General features: G+C 50.1%; 3 protein-coding genes across 3 annotated transcripts; 1 reads left to right on the top strand and 2 right to left on the bottom strand.

Annotated features, from left to right (window-relative positions):
• Positions 1-276: 276 nt before the first annotated feature.
• GIQ15_00717 (vesicle-fusing ATPase) lies at positions 277-4,770 on the top strand (the record flags this gene model as incomplete). The annotated part of the gene is made up of 7 exons (XM_033548134.1): positions 277-437; positions 510-653; positions 722-899; positions 1,097-2,916; positions 3,548-4,221; positions 4,299-4,424; positions 4,484-4,770. The coding sequence occupies 7 exons, from the start codon at positions 277-279 to the stop codon at positions 4,768-4,770; spliced, it is 3,390 nt and encodes a 1,129-aa protein (XP_033409085.1).
• A 1,385-nt stretch (positions 4,771-6,155) lies between these two features.
• GIQ15_00718 (uncharacterized protein) lies at positions 6,156-7,043 on the bottom strand (the record flags this gene model as incomplete). Its single annotated transcript, XM_033548135.1, has 3 exons — positions 6,156-6,240; positions 6,494-6,669; positions 6,768-7,043. 3 exons carry the CDS (start codon positions 7,041-7,043, stop codon positions 6,156-6,158), a joined length of 537 nt encoding a protein of 178 aa, XP_033409086.1.
• A 1,753-nt stretch (positions 7,044-8,796) lies between these two features.
• On the bottom strand, positions 8,797-14,824 carry GIQ15_00719 (histidine kinase D5; the record flags this gene model as incomplete). The annotated part of the gene is made up of 4 exons (XM_033548136.1): positions 8,797-9,057; positions 9,118-9,231; positions 9,290-14,759; positions 14,817-14,824. The coding sequence occupies 4 exons, from the start codon at positions 14,822-14,824 to the stop codon at positions 8,797-8,799; spliced, it is 5,853 nt and encodes a 1,950-aa protein (XP_033409087.1).
• Positions 14,825-16,262: the final 1,438 nt, after the last annotated feature.

Raw genomic sequence — 16,262 nt, forward strand, 5'->3', positions numbered from 1 at the left:
AAGCAGTGACGACACCGACAGCTCCGATGACTAAGCACATCTCAACCCCATATTGAAGCTGCCTGGAGAAAGCCAGAGATCCTAACACCTTTCACACTGTTTCAACCATATAAAGGACGACTTCTAGGCTGGAACCTAGGTGCTCATTACACTGAATCCATTTTTATCACGGCCTGTTCACTCTTAGACTGGCCACCGGTCTGATAAACAGAGCTGGAACCCCGCCAAACAGTTGACCGCATGTCCACGAGACATTATCAGTAAATAGCAGACACTATGTTCAATCGTAACAACTATCCGTCCGTCCCTACTCCCTTTGGGTCGGGCAGCCCAGCTCGTGGTGATGGTTCTCGTCCTCCCCGAGCTCCTCCACAGCAACGAGGCGGCTATGATGACGGCTATGGACAAGACCCTCGAATGGGTGCAGCGGGCGGAGGGTACGATTCTCCATCTCTACCCCTCCTACATGACTGTGATACCGTTATGACTGATGAAAATAACGGGAACAGTAGCAGCCATGGGGGTTCCCCAATGGGTCGACCGGCCGAACGACCAATGCCCCCCAGACAAGGCGGAGGTAGAGGTGGCGAGGGACAGACCTGGTCTCTGAGTCCTGCCAAAAGCCCTGATAATTCATATACATATGGGAATCTGTAAGTTTGCACCTTATCTAGCCATTGGTGAAAAGAGATCATATCTAAGATTTGTTTCTCCATTCTAGTGTTGCAGTTTCTCCCCGCGATATCCCCCGCCCCCGTGACGGCGGCGATGTCCTGATTCTTGTTAACGGACTATATGTATTCTCCGCTCGGCCCTTGGAGGGCTTCCCGCAGGGACATATCAGCATGTCTGACCCGCAAAGGACGTGGGCGCAGATTGCTTTGACCGATATGGTCCAGGTACAAACATATGATGTATTTAGCCAAGGAAGTCAGGCCTACCTCGGATCGTTGGATATCGAGGTCAGCTTCGCCGGAAAGAAAAGAACAGAAGTACCATACGATCAAGACCAGCTCGCTCAGACGTTTATTAAGGTTAGCTTGGGACCCTATAATTCAACTCCAAAGATGTACTCGGTACTAACATGATAAATTAGAACTTTGAGGACCAAATTCTAGCGCCTGGCCAGAAAATTCTTATGGATGATAAGAGCATTCCTCTGTTACTAACAGTGAAGACAGTCCAACTGGGGGATCTGACCGCAGAAAAGACATCCTCTTCTGCGCCAACTTCCTCTGATCCTCGATCCAGGGGTATTCTCACTGGCTATACATTGATCAACTTTTTCAAAGACGCAAAAACTGGTATCAATGTAAAGGCATCCAATCGAAGACCAGCAGCCAATTCGATCATTCAACCTGACTTCAAATTTGAGAATATGGGCATCGGTGGTTTGGATGCGGAGTTTAGTACTATCTTCCGAAGAGCGTTTGCATCCCGTATTTTCCCACCGGGCCTTGTCGAGAAGCTTGGAATTCAGCATGTTAAAGGTATTTTGCTTTACGGACCGCCTGGAACAGGTAAAACATTGATCGCGAGACAAATTGGAAAAATGTTGAACGCTAGGGAGCCGAAGGTTATCAATGGACCCGAAGTGCTGAACAAGTTCGTCGGTCAATCTGAAGAAAATATCAGAAAACTCTTTGCCGATGCAGAGAAAGAATACAGAGAAAAGGGGGATGAGAGCGGTTTACACATCATCATCTTTGACGAGTTGGATGCTGTCTGTAAACAGAGGGGCAGTGGCGCTGGTGGCGGGACAGGTGTTGGCGACAGCGTGGTCAACCAGCTTCTCTCAAAGCTAGATGGTGTTGACCAGCTAAACAACATTCTTTTGATAGGTATGACGAATCGAATGGACATGATTGACGATGCCTTGCTGCGTCCCGGTCGATTGGAGGTCCATATGGAAATCTCTCTACCCGACGAACACGGCAGAGCACAGATCTTGAAGATCCATACCCAGAAAATGCGAGACAACGATGTAATGGACAAAGACGTTGATATCAAGGAGCTTGCAGCGCTTACCAAGAACTTTTCCGGTGCCGAGATCAGTGGTTTGGTGAAATCGGCGTCGTCGTTCGCTTTCAACCGCCATGTTAAAGTCGGGACAATGGCTGGTATCAGTGATGATATTGTCAACATGAAGGTTAACCGTGTCGATTTTCACAACGCACTAGACGAAGTAAAACCCGCCTTTGGTGTTTCTGAGGAAGAACTTGAGACATGTATCCATGGCGGTATTCACCACTACTCTCGAGCGGTGGGAGAGATATTGCAGGAAGGTGAACTCTTCGTCAAACAAGTCCGTGATCCTGATTCGACAACTTCCCTCTTCTCGGTGCTCTTGCACGGCCCTCCAGGCAGTGGAAAGACTGCCTTGGCAGCAAAGATTGCAATTGACTCAGGGTTCCCCTTCGTCAAGCTTATTAGCCCCGAAGATATGGTAGGCTACAGTGAAATGTCCAAGGTTCAGCACATGAACAAGGTGTTCATGGACGCTTATAAGAGTCCAACGAGCGTTGTGGTCATAGACAACATTGAGCGAATAATCGACTGGGTCCCTATTGGACCACGATTCAGCAACTCAGTCCTTCAGGCAGTGATGGTTCTCCTGAGGAAGCAGCCTCCTAAGGGCCGCCGTCTGCTAGTCCTCGCAACAAGTACAGAACGATCAATCCTTAAACAGTTAGATGTGTTCACCTCGTTTAATTCAGACATCCCGATACCGAACATCAACACATACGAGGAACTTGCATATATCTTGCAGCAAGAACAAACTCTTTCTCCCGAGGAGATCAAATCTGCCTTGTCGCGAATTCGAGAGTTGACCCAGAGTGAGAAGATCGGAGTTGGTGTGAAGAAGGTGTTGCTCGGTGTTGGCACTGCAAAGCAAGACACTAATAGAGCCAGCAGGTTTGCATCTGTTATTGCTCGAGCAATGGATGAACAAAATTATGTATAAATGAGGTTAGAACATACTAAGATACAGGGTCAATCCCAACTTATATATGTGTTTTCTACTTATGGTCTAATGTTATATTCAGTTCAAGTCCGTCTAGCTTGAATTTGGCTATAGATGTGTTGACATTGGATAGCCCATGGATTATCCTACCATGTTATTAATGATTGAATGAATGGTTCTTTGATATCCTTCTACTTTTTCTATTATACTTGTTACTTTCAAACACCTGAAAAGAATATTTAATTCTTTTACCTGGATGCTGTCTGGAAACATCCGTTAACTGTCTCCACGTGATATCAAATACTTCCTAAAGAGGAAGAGGGAAGTGAAGTGAATCTCTAGGAGAGAAACTTCGCTAAACCACATTCACACACTCTCTCCAGGACACCAAAATGAGATGACATATTTATCCCATCTGATTCATTACACCTCATCCTACGAACAGCTTGCCGAGCCTTGTCTAGGTCATCATCCCTATCTATATCACTTTTATGCCAGATCAAGTAAATAAACACCTTTCTATTTCCTAACCCCTCTTGTTTATCCACCATTCTTGCAATACAATGACACTTACAATAACAGTATAAAGACAACTCCATCCAGCATGGCCCATGATAATACAGATGATGCATCTAACAAGGAGGTCGCTGCCGTCATGGGGTTCTCCCAGTTCTCTAGCAAAGCCACCCAGAACAAGCGACCTCGTGGACGCCGCGGGAAGCAATATCTTAATGGGAAGATTGATTCACTAATCACACCTGAAAGCTCTTCATCCTCTATCTCCATGGAAACCTTTATGCAAAGATTTGCAGCTCTCACTTCTGCTGAGCCTGCATCCTCAAAGCTGAAGTCTGCTCCTGACGCAGCTACTGTTGAAGAAACTGCTTCTACTCCAGATACCGTGCCAGGTACAGTTCCGGCCTCTGATATTGCTGGCGAACCCAAGCGGAAGTTTCGAAAAGCGAAAACCTGGAAGGAAAAAAGGGAGGCTGCCAAAATAAGGGAAGAAGCGAACAAGGAAATCAAGTCTGCTTCCGAGAATACGGGTGAACAGAAAGATAAGGCCAACCAACGTCCTCAGAGACGCAAGATGGGCGAAATTCAGCGTGCACCGATGAAGCAGAGAGATTGGGGATATGGAGCTATGGCTGCTTCTGGGGCCCATAACAAGGATCAGAAGGCCGCCGATGTCTGTGAGGGTCGGAAGGCTGTGGAAGAAAAGGCCTTCAAGATCAATGCTTTCGAGGGTAACGAAGGTGAGATACATGTCTGTCCTCATAGCATCCATATGTGATTGTGCGTTCGCATACAATTTGATGCTAACCAAACCAAGGTACAGGTACAAAGCTCCCCAAGGGAGAGAACCTTAAGAACGTCACCCCTGAGGACAGAAAGGAAGAACCAGCAGCAGCACCTCCCCTCGATAAATGGAGTCCTATCTTCCCTTCCGGAGGGCCGAGTAAGTCGAGCATCAGACCACCAGCCGTGTGTCCGACATAATACTAACTATGGATTCAGGACCAATCCCCGAGCCCGTAGATGACAAGACACCTGATGGGCAGCCTAGACGCACCAACTACATCGACGAACAAGGCAACTATCACGCTCCTAACGGAACAATCATGAGTCCCGAGCTGCTAGAAATGTTTGCCAGTGGACAAATCCGCAACTCGTTTGGTGATAGGGTGTACTTTATGCCGTCTTTTCTGGAGGATAACCCACCCAAGGGCCAGGAGCCTGTGGTGCTTCCCCCAACGCCATATCGTATCTTTTATGACCCCAAGGACCTTGAGAAAACCGAGTGAGTAAGGGGGGTTTAGTGATTGTCTGGTATACTTTAGGCTGCGAGGTACTGGAAGGGGATAAGGATCACACAGGGAACGAGTGGCGAGATTATGGAGTGAGAAAGCACAGAAGCTAGGCAAAATTCTAATGGAAATCTCACTTGCTGAGGAAATAATGCTACGATAATAAGGGGGAAGAAACGGTTCCACCATCCAAGCCTAGTAAAAGGGATAATTTCTTTCCAGGCTCGTTCTATACACAAAGCATACCACCCTTGAAGATAATACTTATACTTTAGCAGTGATATCGAGCTACCATCTGCTGTATAATATCTGCTGTATAATTTAGTATTAAGCAAAGGATAAGGCCACACTTTTGTTGTTTATAGTTATGTACGATGTTACACCCAGCAGAGACACGGATATACACCCACCCGCGCGCAGTAATACGCCAACAGGGCCCAGAAGGAAGGGTATTATTCGTATTACGCAGCTTAAAAGCCAGTATAATAACATAATGCCTCATAGAGGGAGGCGTACATTCATTACGCTGTTAATACTGCAGGCGCTCGTTTGGTTCTATACGCGCCATACAACCCCAGCTGACCATGGAAGGAGCTTCAATACTACGGCATACATAAATTACAAGCCTAGATGGGATCCATGGGCCCGGCTCGCGCTAATCGAAGCTGATGATAGGTGGAATAGCGTTAAGAGTTCAGGCCTGCAGGTTCCCTTGTCCCTTGTCCGTTCCCCTGACTTGGCTAGGGGGACAGGGGCCCACGGGAGGCTCGTTCCCGCTAGAGGCTGCGGCGGAGCGGAGCGGAGGGTCCGGGCGGAAGACCCAGTAGACTGCGGGGGGTCCTTCGAGTGTGAACCGCGCGTTTGTTGAATCAGGCTGCACGGGATATTTGTCTGGCATTCTCAGGGGCACTGTAGGATCACAGGACGTCGCCGCGGTCGCCGAACAGGGTTTGCCGGGTTGTGGTCGAGCAAGTGTGAGCAAGTGTGAGCAAAATGTGACGCGTTAGATGGATGGACCCGAAGGGGGTAACAATATAAAACTGATCAAATTTTTAACCACACCAAACTGCATGAATTAAAAACACAAATATTCGTAGCAAGCCGACAACAGCAGAAATACCTCTCCCTCCTTGTAGCCTTGACAGGATTAGCAGAAAAAAGAAATTCGCTTGGAGGGGGAAGTGGCGGGGGAGTAAATGTAGGAAATCTGAGACAACCACATCGCAACATTAATAAGAGCAAAATACCAGCCAGGTGTACCATTTTGCCTCCTATTATAAAGAAAAATCAACCGATACTCCGTAGCCGTCCAGGGCGAATTCGCCCAAATAGAAAAAAATCGTTAATTTGAAGGGTCGTTAAAAGGTGGAATATCCAGAGCATCAGTAGTCGTCGGGATAGGCGTATTTGCTTGATGCAGAGCGGTATTCCGTGGGAAGCGCGGATTCGGCCTTTGCCTTCATGGCACTGTAGGTACCCGCATTAGCAAGAATTTATAATCGCAGAAATTGGTTAAAAGTGGCGGTTGGTGGAAAAATGTGAGATTTTTGAAGAAAAGTGACAAACTGCAGCTGCCAAGGATGGCGGGGCGGCGGAAGCATAGAGCGGAGCGGAGCGGAAATTGAAGTGGTTACAGGGGAGCAGTTTATATGAAGGTAGGGAGTAAATTGTCGTTGAGGAGGACGGGATGCAGAAAAGGAAGTTACTGGGCGAAACTCACCCAACACGTTTTTGGGTCCATTCCAGGTCCGCCTTGGTCTCCTTTGCGGCCTTGATACCATCGGCGAAGTTTGCTCTGGCGCCCTTGACACGGCGTTGCATGATGGCCTGGAGTTCAAGGAGTTCTCGTTGTTTGGCGTTGAGTTGGCCGGAGCTGCAGTAAGTTAGAACATGAATCTATAACTCAACCTTGAAACGTCTCAATTGAAGTCTCAAGAAGACTCTCAATTGAAACTCTCCACTTGGTGGCAACAGTGAGGAAAGAAAGGGAATACTTGCAGTTGAGTCTGCTTTGCAATGCCCTTGTCGAGACGGGATGGATCGAAGACGTTGCTCATGCGGTCGTTGAGCGTGTCGATGACGTCGACGCCCGAGTATCCGAGAGAAGAGTCGTACTCTCCGCTGGCGCTGCCGGTGGTGGTGCTGACATCTGAAACCTCAGGGGGAGAGCCGGCGATGCGGGAGACGGGATAGTAGTTTGCGCTGGTCGGGGCCTTGGACGGCATGTTGATGGGAAAGGAAGCATTGTGGGCTCTCATGGCGGTCTCCATTGCGAGTCTGGTATATCTTTGTCTGGTCGACGGTAGGGTGATGAAGTAGATGGGTCAATGTAGGCAGCGAGGGTATATGCTGCGTATCAAGGATGCAAGTGTATACTGGGTATACTGGGTATGGGTATGTAGATGTATGGTCAATGGCAGGAGATATGGAAGAGTGCTATGGCGAGAAAATAAGGAAGAAGGAGGAGGAGGAGCAGAGGAGGAAAAGGAGCTCCCTTTTATAGCCATCGGGGCCTCCCTGCCCTGCCCGAAGAGGGATAGCCCCTTATCCCTTGTGCGTTCCTCCGATGACGAAGGAGAAAAGACGCCGTTCTTCTCCCTCTCCCTCCCCCGTCCAGCCTATCCTGATCCCATCCGTTTCCCTTATAGCCCGCCCCCTGCGCCGTCCGCCGATTCGCTGCTGGCGCTGGCCCAACCCCGCCTCGCCCCCCGCGGAGCCCATGCCCAGCTGCTCGCGGATTCGCCAGTGGCCGGCGCTAGAGCTAGGGGGGAGAAGGAAGATGGTGAAAAGGTTGGAGAGCTCGCCTGGGATCTGGTCGGCGAGCGATGCGAGACCCGGCAGGTATCCTGTCAGAGTCCAGCGACACCCTCCATCAGCGCGCGGATCGGTCGTTCATCGGGCGTGGACCGTCGGGTTCAAGGCAGAGCAGAGGGAGGAGACGGAGTTCGGCGCTGTCACTGCTAAGTCGATGTACTTTTTTTCTTCCTTTTTATTTTTATTTTATCTTTTGTATTCTTTTTTTTTTATCCTTTCGGTTTTTGTTTTTCTGCTTTCTGTATTTGATATTCGGTTTTTCGGAGGGTCTGTAATTTATAAAAGCCGCATTGCACGGATGGGAAGAGGGCGATGTATGAGCGGTAGTTGGGCTGTAGTCGAGGTTGAGGTGCCAGCTATATGAGTTAAGCGGTCGAACGGGCTGCATGGGCTGCAGGAGAGTACGATTGGCTGCTATAGAAGCTGCTTCTGCCTAACGGTCGCCTGTTCGCTCTGCATCTTGCGGCCAGACGGGGGGAAGTCGAGATAGATGCACACTCACGATGGCAGGACAAAAGACGTCGTGGAGGGTAGAAGTCGATTCTTCATGCATCCCGGGCTGCAGATTTTAATCTCATCCAGCTCCTAGCTGCAGACTCTTAGCTGTTGTATACGGTCGGCCTACGAGTGTACAAGATACGATACCATGGACAGGAAGGTAAGGCGGCATCAAGATAGAGGATAATGAACAGAAAGCATCTGAGTAATGATATATCGTAATTTATAGTCCCGGTCTTCTCTCTTCTACTCCGTTTTGCGTCCACGTAATATAAAACTAGAATAAGTGAATAGAAAAACATAAAGAACAACGTATAAAAGAACATGTATAGAAAGACAAAGCTAGCCACCAGCAATTTCCTCCCGTTTAAACCCATGCACCGATTGAAAGCCAGAACAAGCACGAGGCCAGAGAGGACAGGATATAGGACGCAGGACGCAGAAGAGAAAAACACCAAGGCTGTGTATAGCGAAGAAGGCCCAGAATATGGAGACAAAGAGGGGGAAGGCGGCGAGGGAGGGAGGCAGGATGTATGTATGCGTTAATAAAGCGGGAAAGGAAGGCCATTAAAGAAGTTCATTAAGAAGCCCGAATTTTTCGCCCTTCCCGAACTAGCCGAAGGACGGTAAAGAGAAGAATAATAATATAAAAAAGCAAGGAAAAGGAAGAAAGCAAAAAGAAGCAAAAAGAGCGATCAGTAAAGGCGTAAGCTACGATTTGCGATCCTTTAGTAGGCTGCGAGGAGCGCTGGGGTCTAGCAGCTCCATCATCATCTTGCCCAGCTCGTTGTGCTTGATCGGCTTGGTGACGTAGTCGTTGAACCCGGCGTGTGCGGCATCGTCGATCTGGTCTATCATCGCGTTGGCAGAGAGTGCCATGATCGGGATTTGTGGGAAGTGGTTGCGGTGTTCCCACGTCCGGATCTCTTTGCAAGTCTCATACCCGTTTTTAACAGGCATTTGAATATCACACTACAACCCGTTAGTTAGGCAAAAGTATAACAGAAAAAGGTGGAAGAAGCGGTGACGTACGATTATTAGCGAGTAATAGCCCGGCTCTTTGGAGAAGACCATGTCAACGCACTCTTGGCCATTCCCAGCAGTCTCAGAGACAAGCTTGACTTTTTCGAGATACTTCAACATAACCTAGACCGTTCATCGTTAGCAACACATCTACTTGACAGATCAGACACAAGACACATACCGTGCGGTTCGTCTCATCGTCCTCGACAAGCAGAACCCTATAACCCTTATTACCGATAACCTCCTTGACGATCTTGGACATATTCTTGAAGCTGTTGTTGACCTCTCGCGCCATGTCTTGGTTCCGGTCTTTGCTCAGCTCGCGCTCGCTCTTTGGATCGAATATCAGCGAGAATGCGCTCGGCTTGACGGGCTTGGGAACAATGAACACGCTTTTGCCTGCCGCTAGCATTTCCTTGTAGACGGCCGTGATGGTGCGTTTGAGATATATGTCTGCTATAACTACAAGAGTTGGGGATGGCGTTCCTTCGGCGCTAGTGCGAAGAAGGGTGGTCATTATCTCCGTCACTTCATTGGCGTCTGGCAGGCCAAGGACGAGGTGCGTTAGGGGTTCGCTATTGTTAGATCGCAACTCCTTCCAATCCTCCACGTCAAGGAGCGAGGTTGTTTTTGACTGTACGCCGTAAGGCACGACTTGTTCAATATGTTGCTTGATTGCCTCGCGCGCATAGTCGAATGGACAAATTATCACTGTGTTGTATGCCTTGTCTGGGTTGAGGGCTTCGGTCGGTCTTGTCGGTGAATATACCGTTGGCGGCGCTGCAGTAGATGTATAGTATTCGGATTTCGGTTTGGCAATAGCGAGTCGCTTTTCCTCACCTGTGGCAACTGGTGCTGTTGGTGGCCGTGACAGCCTATCCTCCTCCGGAACTTCTATCGTCTGGCCTGGTGTGGATGGCGCGGGTGTAGGCAAAGGCGGCTGCTGTGACGGTGCTCCAGCCATTACGTAGAACGAGAATTTGGCTCCTCGGCCTTCTTTGCTAGTAGGCGTCAATTGACCTCCGTGCATTTCCACAAGCTGCTTTGACAAGAACAGACCCAGGCCGCTGCCGGCATGCTGTTGTGAGCCATTGCTTTCAATCTGACTGAACCGTTGCATCAGGCGTTCTGCGTCCGTTGAGCTGAATCCTTTACCCGTATCAACCACTTCGAAGTTGAGAAGTATCTCGGACGGTTTCGTGCTAACGCTGGGGTCCACATGGATCGAGCAGCGGGTGCAGATCTCCCCTTGCGAGGTAAACTTGACTGCATTGCCCATTAGATTGATAAGGATCTGGCGAATACGGAATCGATCCCCTAACACCGTGGAGGGAACGTCGGTGTCAACGAGATAATTCAGCTCCAGCCCTTTATCGATCGCTCTCGAGCCAATGGTATCAATGACATCCTCCAGCACCGACCGAACATGGAACCACTGCCTAACAATATTCATCTTTCCGGCCTCTACCTTCGAAACGTCAAGGATGTTATCGACTAACTCTCGCAAATTCGTCGAACTGTTCTGAATTGTATCCAACATCCGTCGCTGGTCGTTGTCAAGTAGCGTATCAAGAACAAACGGAATAGTGCCTAGAATTCCATTAAGCGGTGTCCGAATCTCGTGAGACATGTTACTGAAGAATTTCGTTTTAGACTCCATCTCCCTATTCAGCTTTTGCAAGGCAGTATTGAGCTCACGCTCCAACAATTTCCGGTCATTGATGTCAGTACAGGTGCCGTACCACGACGCCTCTCCGCTGCCGAAATCAGGCGTCTCAACTTTGACCAACCGCACAAGATGCCATCGGAAATCGCCTTTCCGGGACCTAAACCTGATTTCTGTTGTGTATGAATCTCGACCATTCTCGTCACGCTGGATGGTGACGATTTCTCGTCTAACAAGTTCCTGTAATGCAGGCGTGACTCCCTTGCCGAAAACTCTTAGCGAGTTTTCATACCGCTGTGGAGTCGCAGGCGACGACGGCGAAGAATTCTTGCGAGATCTTTCAGCTTGCTTCAACGTTTCAGCCAGATTTCCATTAGACATGATACGCGCGAATTCTGGGATATCATTTGAGTCTGGAATAACCTGCGGAGGTGACAGGATACCACATTTCTCTAGATCATCGCGATGAATATACTTTGCGAATCCTAAAGTCATCGCTTCATCGAGGGACTGGCCTGTATATAGCTCCCATTGCTCGTTTACGGAGATCAATCCACTGTACTCCGCAGCTTCGAAGACGACCTGAGGAATCGAATTAGCAAGGGCTCGGTACTTGACGTCCGTCGCAAAAGTCTCTCGCTCCTGTGCAGCCTTGCGTTCAGCAATATGCTGTTCGTGAACGTCTAGAAACGAGCCGATCCAATATAACAGCTCGCCCGTGCCTGATATCAAGGGGTTAGCACGGAAAATAAACCAACGATATTCAGATTCATCGTTAAACCGCCTCACGCGCACACGCTCGGTGAATTGCGATCCGGTACGTAGCGCCCTGTTCCATTGTTTAGATACTTTTTCGTACTCGCTCGAATGAACGTTTTGCCATGGATCGCGAACACGCGGTTCCATCGGCTGGCTTCGTCGATAGGCATCGAATTTCGCATTAGTCCAAATAACTTCGCCAGTGTGTGGTTTCGCAAGAAATAGATGTAATGGAATCGAGTTAAGCATTAGCTGGGCTACAGTGTCCGGGAAAGGCCGCGAAGGTATCTCCCGGTGCCACTGAGCGGTGAAAGAGCCCGTGGACGAATGACGTGAGAAGTCGGAGAGCATTTGTGGCGTATTTTGACTTGCTTTTAGCGGAACTTCAGCAATCGAGGGGGTGTGCACGAGACCTGGATCTCTTGAGGTCAATTCGTCGTATGCCGTTTTTTGCTGTGATGGAGGAATTGCAATTGCTAGCCCTTCATTTGGAGTCCCCTGGTTACTTTGGTTAGCCATCGCTGTTGTCGTTGCCGCAATAGACTCGTTGGCTGGCGGGCTTCTGATCCTGAAATATCCTTCGCCCGCTGCATCACCCCCTAGCTGGGTCAATGGACTCGAATAGTTGACATGGCCTGTTAGACCATTGATAAGCTCAAGCTCGCTATTAGCGTCTGAGAATGTGCCACCGAGGCCCAAAAGGTGGCCATACCGCTCGACAGAAGAGCTGGCGTTCTGCTTTTCTAGCTGACTATATTGCTGTGCGAGACAAAAAGAAGTCGTGAGATGGGGAAGCAACAGGGCAAGCGAGCTTCGGAGATTAGTTGGGTATGGAATTATAGGTGCTAATATGGAAATGACAGCAACTGGGAAGCGTAGAGTATCTGACCTGCCTTGTCGTGACGAGGCAGAATGAATGAGCGGAATATGAATGACAGTCTTAGCGCGATCGATGCCTATGGCTTCCAAAGGCGCTGTTTCCGAATAATCGTGAGGCGGAGGACTAGAGGCGAATGCATCTTCGTTTACTTCATTATATGATTCGGCAAAGAATGGATTGACGTCGGGTTTTAGGAGGGGCGCTGGAGACGGAGCGGGAGATTGTGACCAAGGGGATGGAGGAGTTTGTTCGTACTCTTCGTACTTTTGCGCGGGTGGTGAGGGGTCAAAGGGAATTGGGTATTCGTGGTCCATACGAGTGGATTTTGGGATACCCCTGCGTTCTTGGGCAGAAGCTAGGCTAAGAGTGAGCGGGGTGGCGCGGTGGGAAGACATGGATGTTTTCAGCGGTGTCCCCGGTGCCTCGGAGCGTGGGGTATGTTGTATGATATCTTTATGTTTATGGATCGCATCGGGTGAAGTATCTTGCATCGGGTCATCGGAATATTCCCTTGTGAGGGCAACTGGCTTTGTGCGGCCAAACAGCTTAACCACGCCCGTCCGTTTTATCAGAGGTTCAGGTTCGACCTCCAAGGCTCGAGGAACAGGGAAAACAACAGCAGTTGGGCTCGGCGGTCCCGATGCAACTCCTGGTTGTTCGCTGCTGCTGGGTCGACGAGATTGGTTCCGTTGAAAGGTGCCACTCGAAGGAATCGTGTAATCACATACATCGGCCATGATCTCATCCTCTCGCAGATGCTTGCGCGGTTTCCTAAACTCTCCACTCGAGCTTTTCCGCCGCGAATGTCGACCTTTCAGGGGAGAAGGAGTTCCGGGTGTCTCGTCAGCGCTCCATTTCTCCGCAGAATACGATGCATGTCCAGCAAAGGAATGACGGCCTATCAGCTTCGGACGACGGCTACCAGTGACAGATTTGGTATACTTGAGGGTGTTACCGTCCTCCTTCGTGGTATCGCTGAAGCGTCCTCTAGAGAACCTTTCACTATCCGCCTTGGTGATTGGCGGTGGTGACGAAACAAGAACCTGTTCGTTCCCATATATGCTATATGTAGCCTTTTGCAACCATGGAACATTTTCTAGATCCGTTGCATCACCCGGAACCGCAAGTGTAAGCCTTTCAGCGCCGTAATGAGTCTTTAGAATCGGTACCACATTTGACCACCATCCGTCAAGACCTGGGTCGGCGTTTAGCGCAAGAGTGATATCGTACAGATTTGGCGTAGGATAAGGCGAGTCGTCGGTGATCGGTGCAGTGCCAGGAGGTAGGAAATCAGTCACGGCAGCTTCTATTGAAGCGGCCGGCATCTCGTTCATCCTTTTCAACGTATCAGCCGTGTACGGATGCCTAACAGGCCGCCTCTTCGGTTTAGCACCCCGTGGGGAATGTAGATACGGTGTCTGAGGCTGGTGATGGAACCCAAGTCCGTTTACAGTCGCAGTCGCATTGGCATTCGCGTTCGAGGTGGTCGATAGATAAGGATCTTGCTCAGCAACGGCTTTATTTGCTTGTATGTCGAACGGAGACGAAGAAGCCACCAACGACCGTTGCGGCAGACTTGGTGGTCTAGTTGATCGCGAAAATGTTGGTGATCTCGGGGCCGACGACTGGCTGGACTGAGGGACCTTTTCGTCCGAAGTATTGGGAGTCATGTTGGTGTCCGAATCGGTAAATCCAGAGTCTGTGGAGACAGATTCATGAGCGTAGTAATACTGAGCCGCCTGCTGCTGCTGCTGCTGCTGCTGCTGCTGTTGTTGCTGCTGTTGCTGCTGTTGCTGCTGTTGCTGCTGTTGGTTCATGATGGTTTCACCCATGCGTTTCCGCAACTCTTCCAGCATGGCGCCGCTTGGTTTCTTACTCTGAGCGGATTGATCCAAGCCAGCATCGGTCAGGTCAAGATCTGGCTGGTTGAAAGCAGGCGCCGCCGCATCATTGCTGTTTCCGGGAGTAGCAAACTCGGAAGGGCGCGAGAACGGTTTGGGAGTGGTGTTGGTATCACGACGCGGTGCCGATTGCGTCAGGTCTGGGACGAGAATTGATGACGTCTGGCCCTGCTGCCGGTGCTGGTAGGCCTGGCTCTGGCTCTCGCTCTGCTGGTCGTGCTGGAAGTCGATGTCCACCCGCTGTGAACGGGAGAGTCGCCGGTGGTGATGGTGCTGGCCAGGAGATGTCATAGAAGCGAGAGGATCAACGGGCGAAGGTAATGGCGGAGTCCGCATGCTGACATGCCTCCTCTCTGCAGCCGGAGAGAGAGAGCGAGCCCGTGGTGGTGCCGTGATGCTGTCGGTGGTGGTGGTGTTCCCGTTGGCGGCGGTGGTGGCTTCTGGCCTAAGAGGCGGAGAAGAGGCTTACCAGAACAGGGAACGAGGCTCTACGACAGCGAACACACGCATCAGGCTGGCAGTCGTCGATACGTGGATGGATATGGGATGGGGATGAAGATGAAGATGTGAATGTGAAGGTGAAGTGAAGTGAAGATGGAGGTGAAGGAGGTCGGAGGTGGTGGAGTCCGCTTTCGGTAATCCTCTCCTCTGCCTCTCTCTACTTCTGCTTCTTCTGCTTCTTCGACTTCTTCTTTTCCCCTTGGCCCTTGGCGGGTCCTCCTTGCTGCTCTGCTACGTCATCGCCCTGTCCCCAGACAATCTCCCCGTTACAAACAAAACCACACACGAGTAACTATACAACTAAGGCTGACTAGCAGGATGGAGGTGTTTGGGACAAGCGCCAAAGCTTCTCCTGGCACTCTCTACTACGCCGTTACAGGATCCAGTTCCAGCAGTGAGGTTAGCCAACAGGCCTAGCAGCAGGCCCAACAGCAAACCTGCAGCCAACCCCCTAGTTCATTATGCCTATAGGAGGCAGACTGGCCGGCGCAGAATATTAATGGGGAGAGAGAGACCCCCCCCGGGCCCTTGCCTATACGCTACTTACTTTCCGTTGGCACAGCTAGCCTGGCGGTGGATTGCACTGGACTAGTCGAGGACTGGTCAGACGCTGGTTAAAGACAAGGCCAGGACAGGTCAGGACAAGGACACGATGCAGGAAAAAGCGAAAGTGAAAGTGATATAAGATCAAGGGATGGAATCTCCGTTCGACCAGTCGTGGCAGCAGTCTCCCTCACACTGCTCGTCCTACCAGCCTACTTGAGTTGTTCAAAGTTGCTCGACCTCAAATGACGGCCGTTGACCTCCAAAGCTGGCACACTAGCTACGGGGTACGGAGTACGGAATGCGTGTTAGTGGCTGCTTCTCAATCGTCACTTGGGCAGACATCGCGAGCTGTGTGGTACCATGTACGTAACCGGGCACCTGCCGATGCGACATTCGCTCGACCTGTGCAACTCTTTCATCCATGGCCGGATTCTCACGATAATATTGAATACGGGAGTGTCACTCTCTGTCCACCACATCACGCCAAAAAAAAAAAAAAAAAAACATCTTCAGATGCTCCATCTCTGCCTCGGGAGATATCTTTTGTCCCCTTCATTTCTATTCGACCCACAGCCAAGGGGAAGAAGGCGAAGGGGCAGCAGGATCCACCGCCGCCGTTAAAAAGAACCGTCGGTGTCTTACAAATGGAACACTAACATACGGAGAAAACCACTAACAAGGAACGATTTGCCCTGGAGCAGGAGAGGGAAACTGAGGGAAATGAGTAAGAATAATTCAGATAAGGCTGAGATCGGCGGCAGCAACAAGCCATCGACATGCACAGTGACATAACGCAACCCGTGTCGAAGTAAATATAAGGTGGCCTGGGATTAATCCGGAGTGCAGGACCAATGTTCGTCGTCGGATTTTGGTTCCTTGTTCGTCGTACTCTTTCCATCAT

The sequence above is a fragment of the Arthroderma uncinatum genome, assembly GCF_011692745.1.
Source record: "Arthroderma uncinatum strain CBS 119779 chromosome Unknown scaffold1, whole genome shotgun sequence".
NCBI classification, from domain to species: domain Eukaryota; kingdom Fungi; phylum Ascomycota; class Eurotiomycetes; order Onygenales; family Arthrodermataceae; genus Arthroderma; species Arthroderma uncinatum.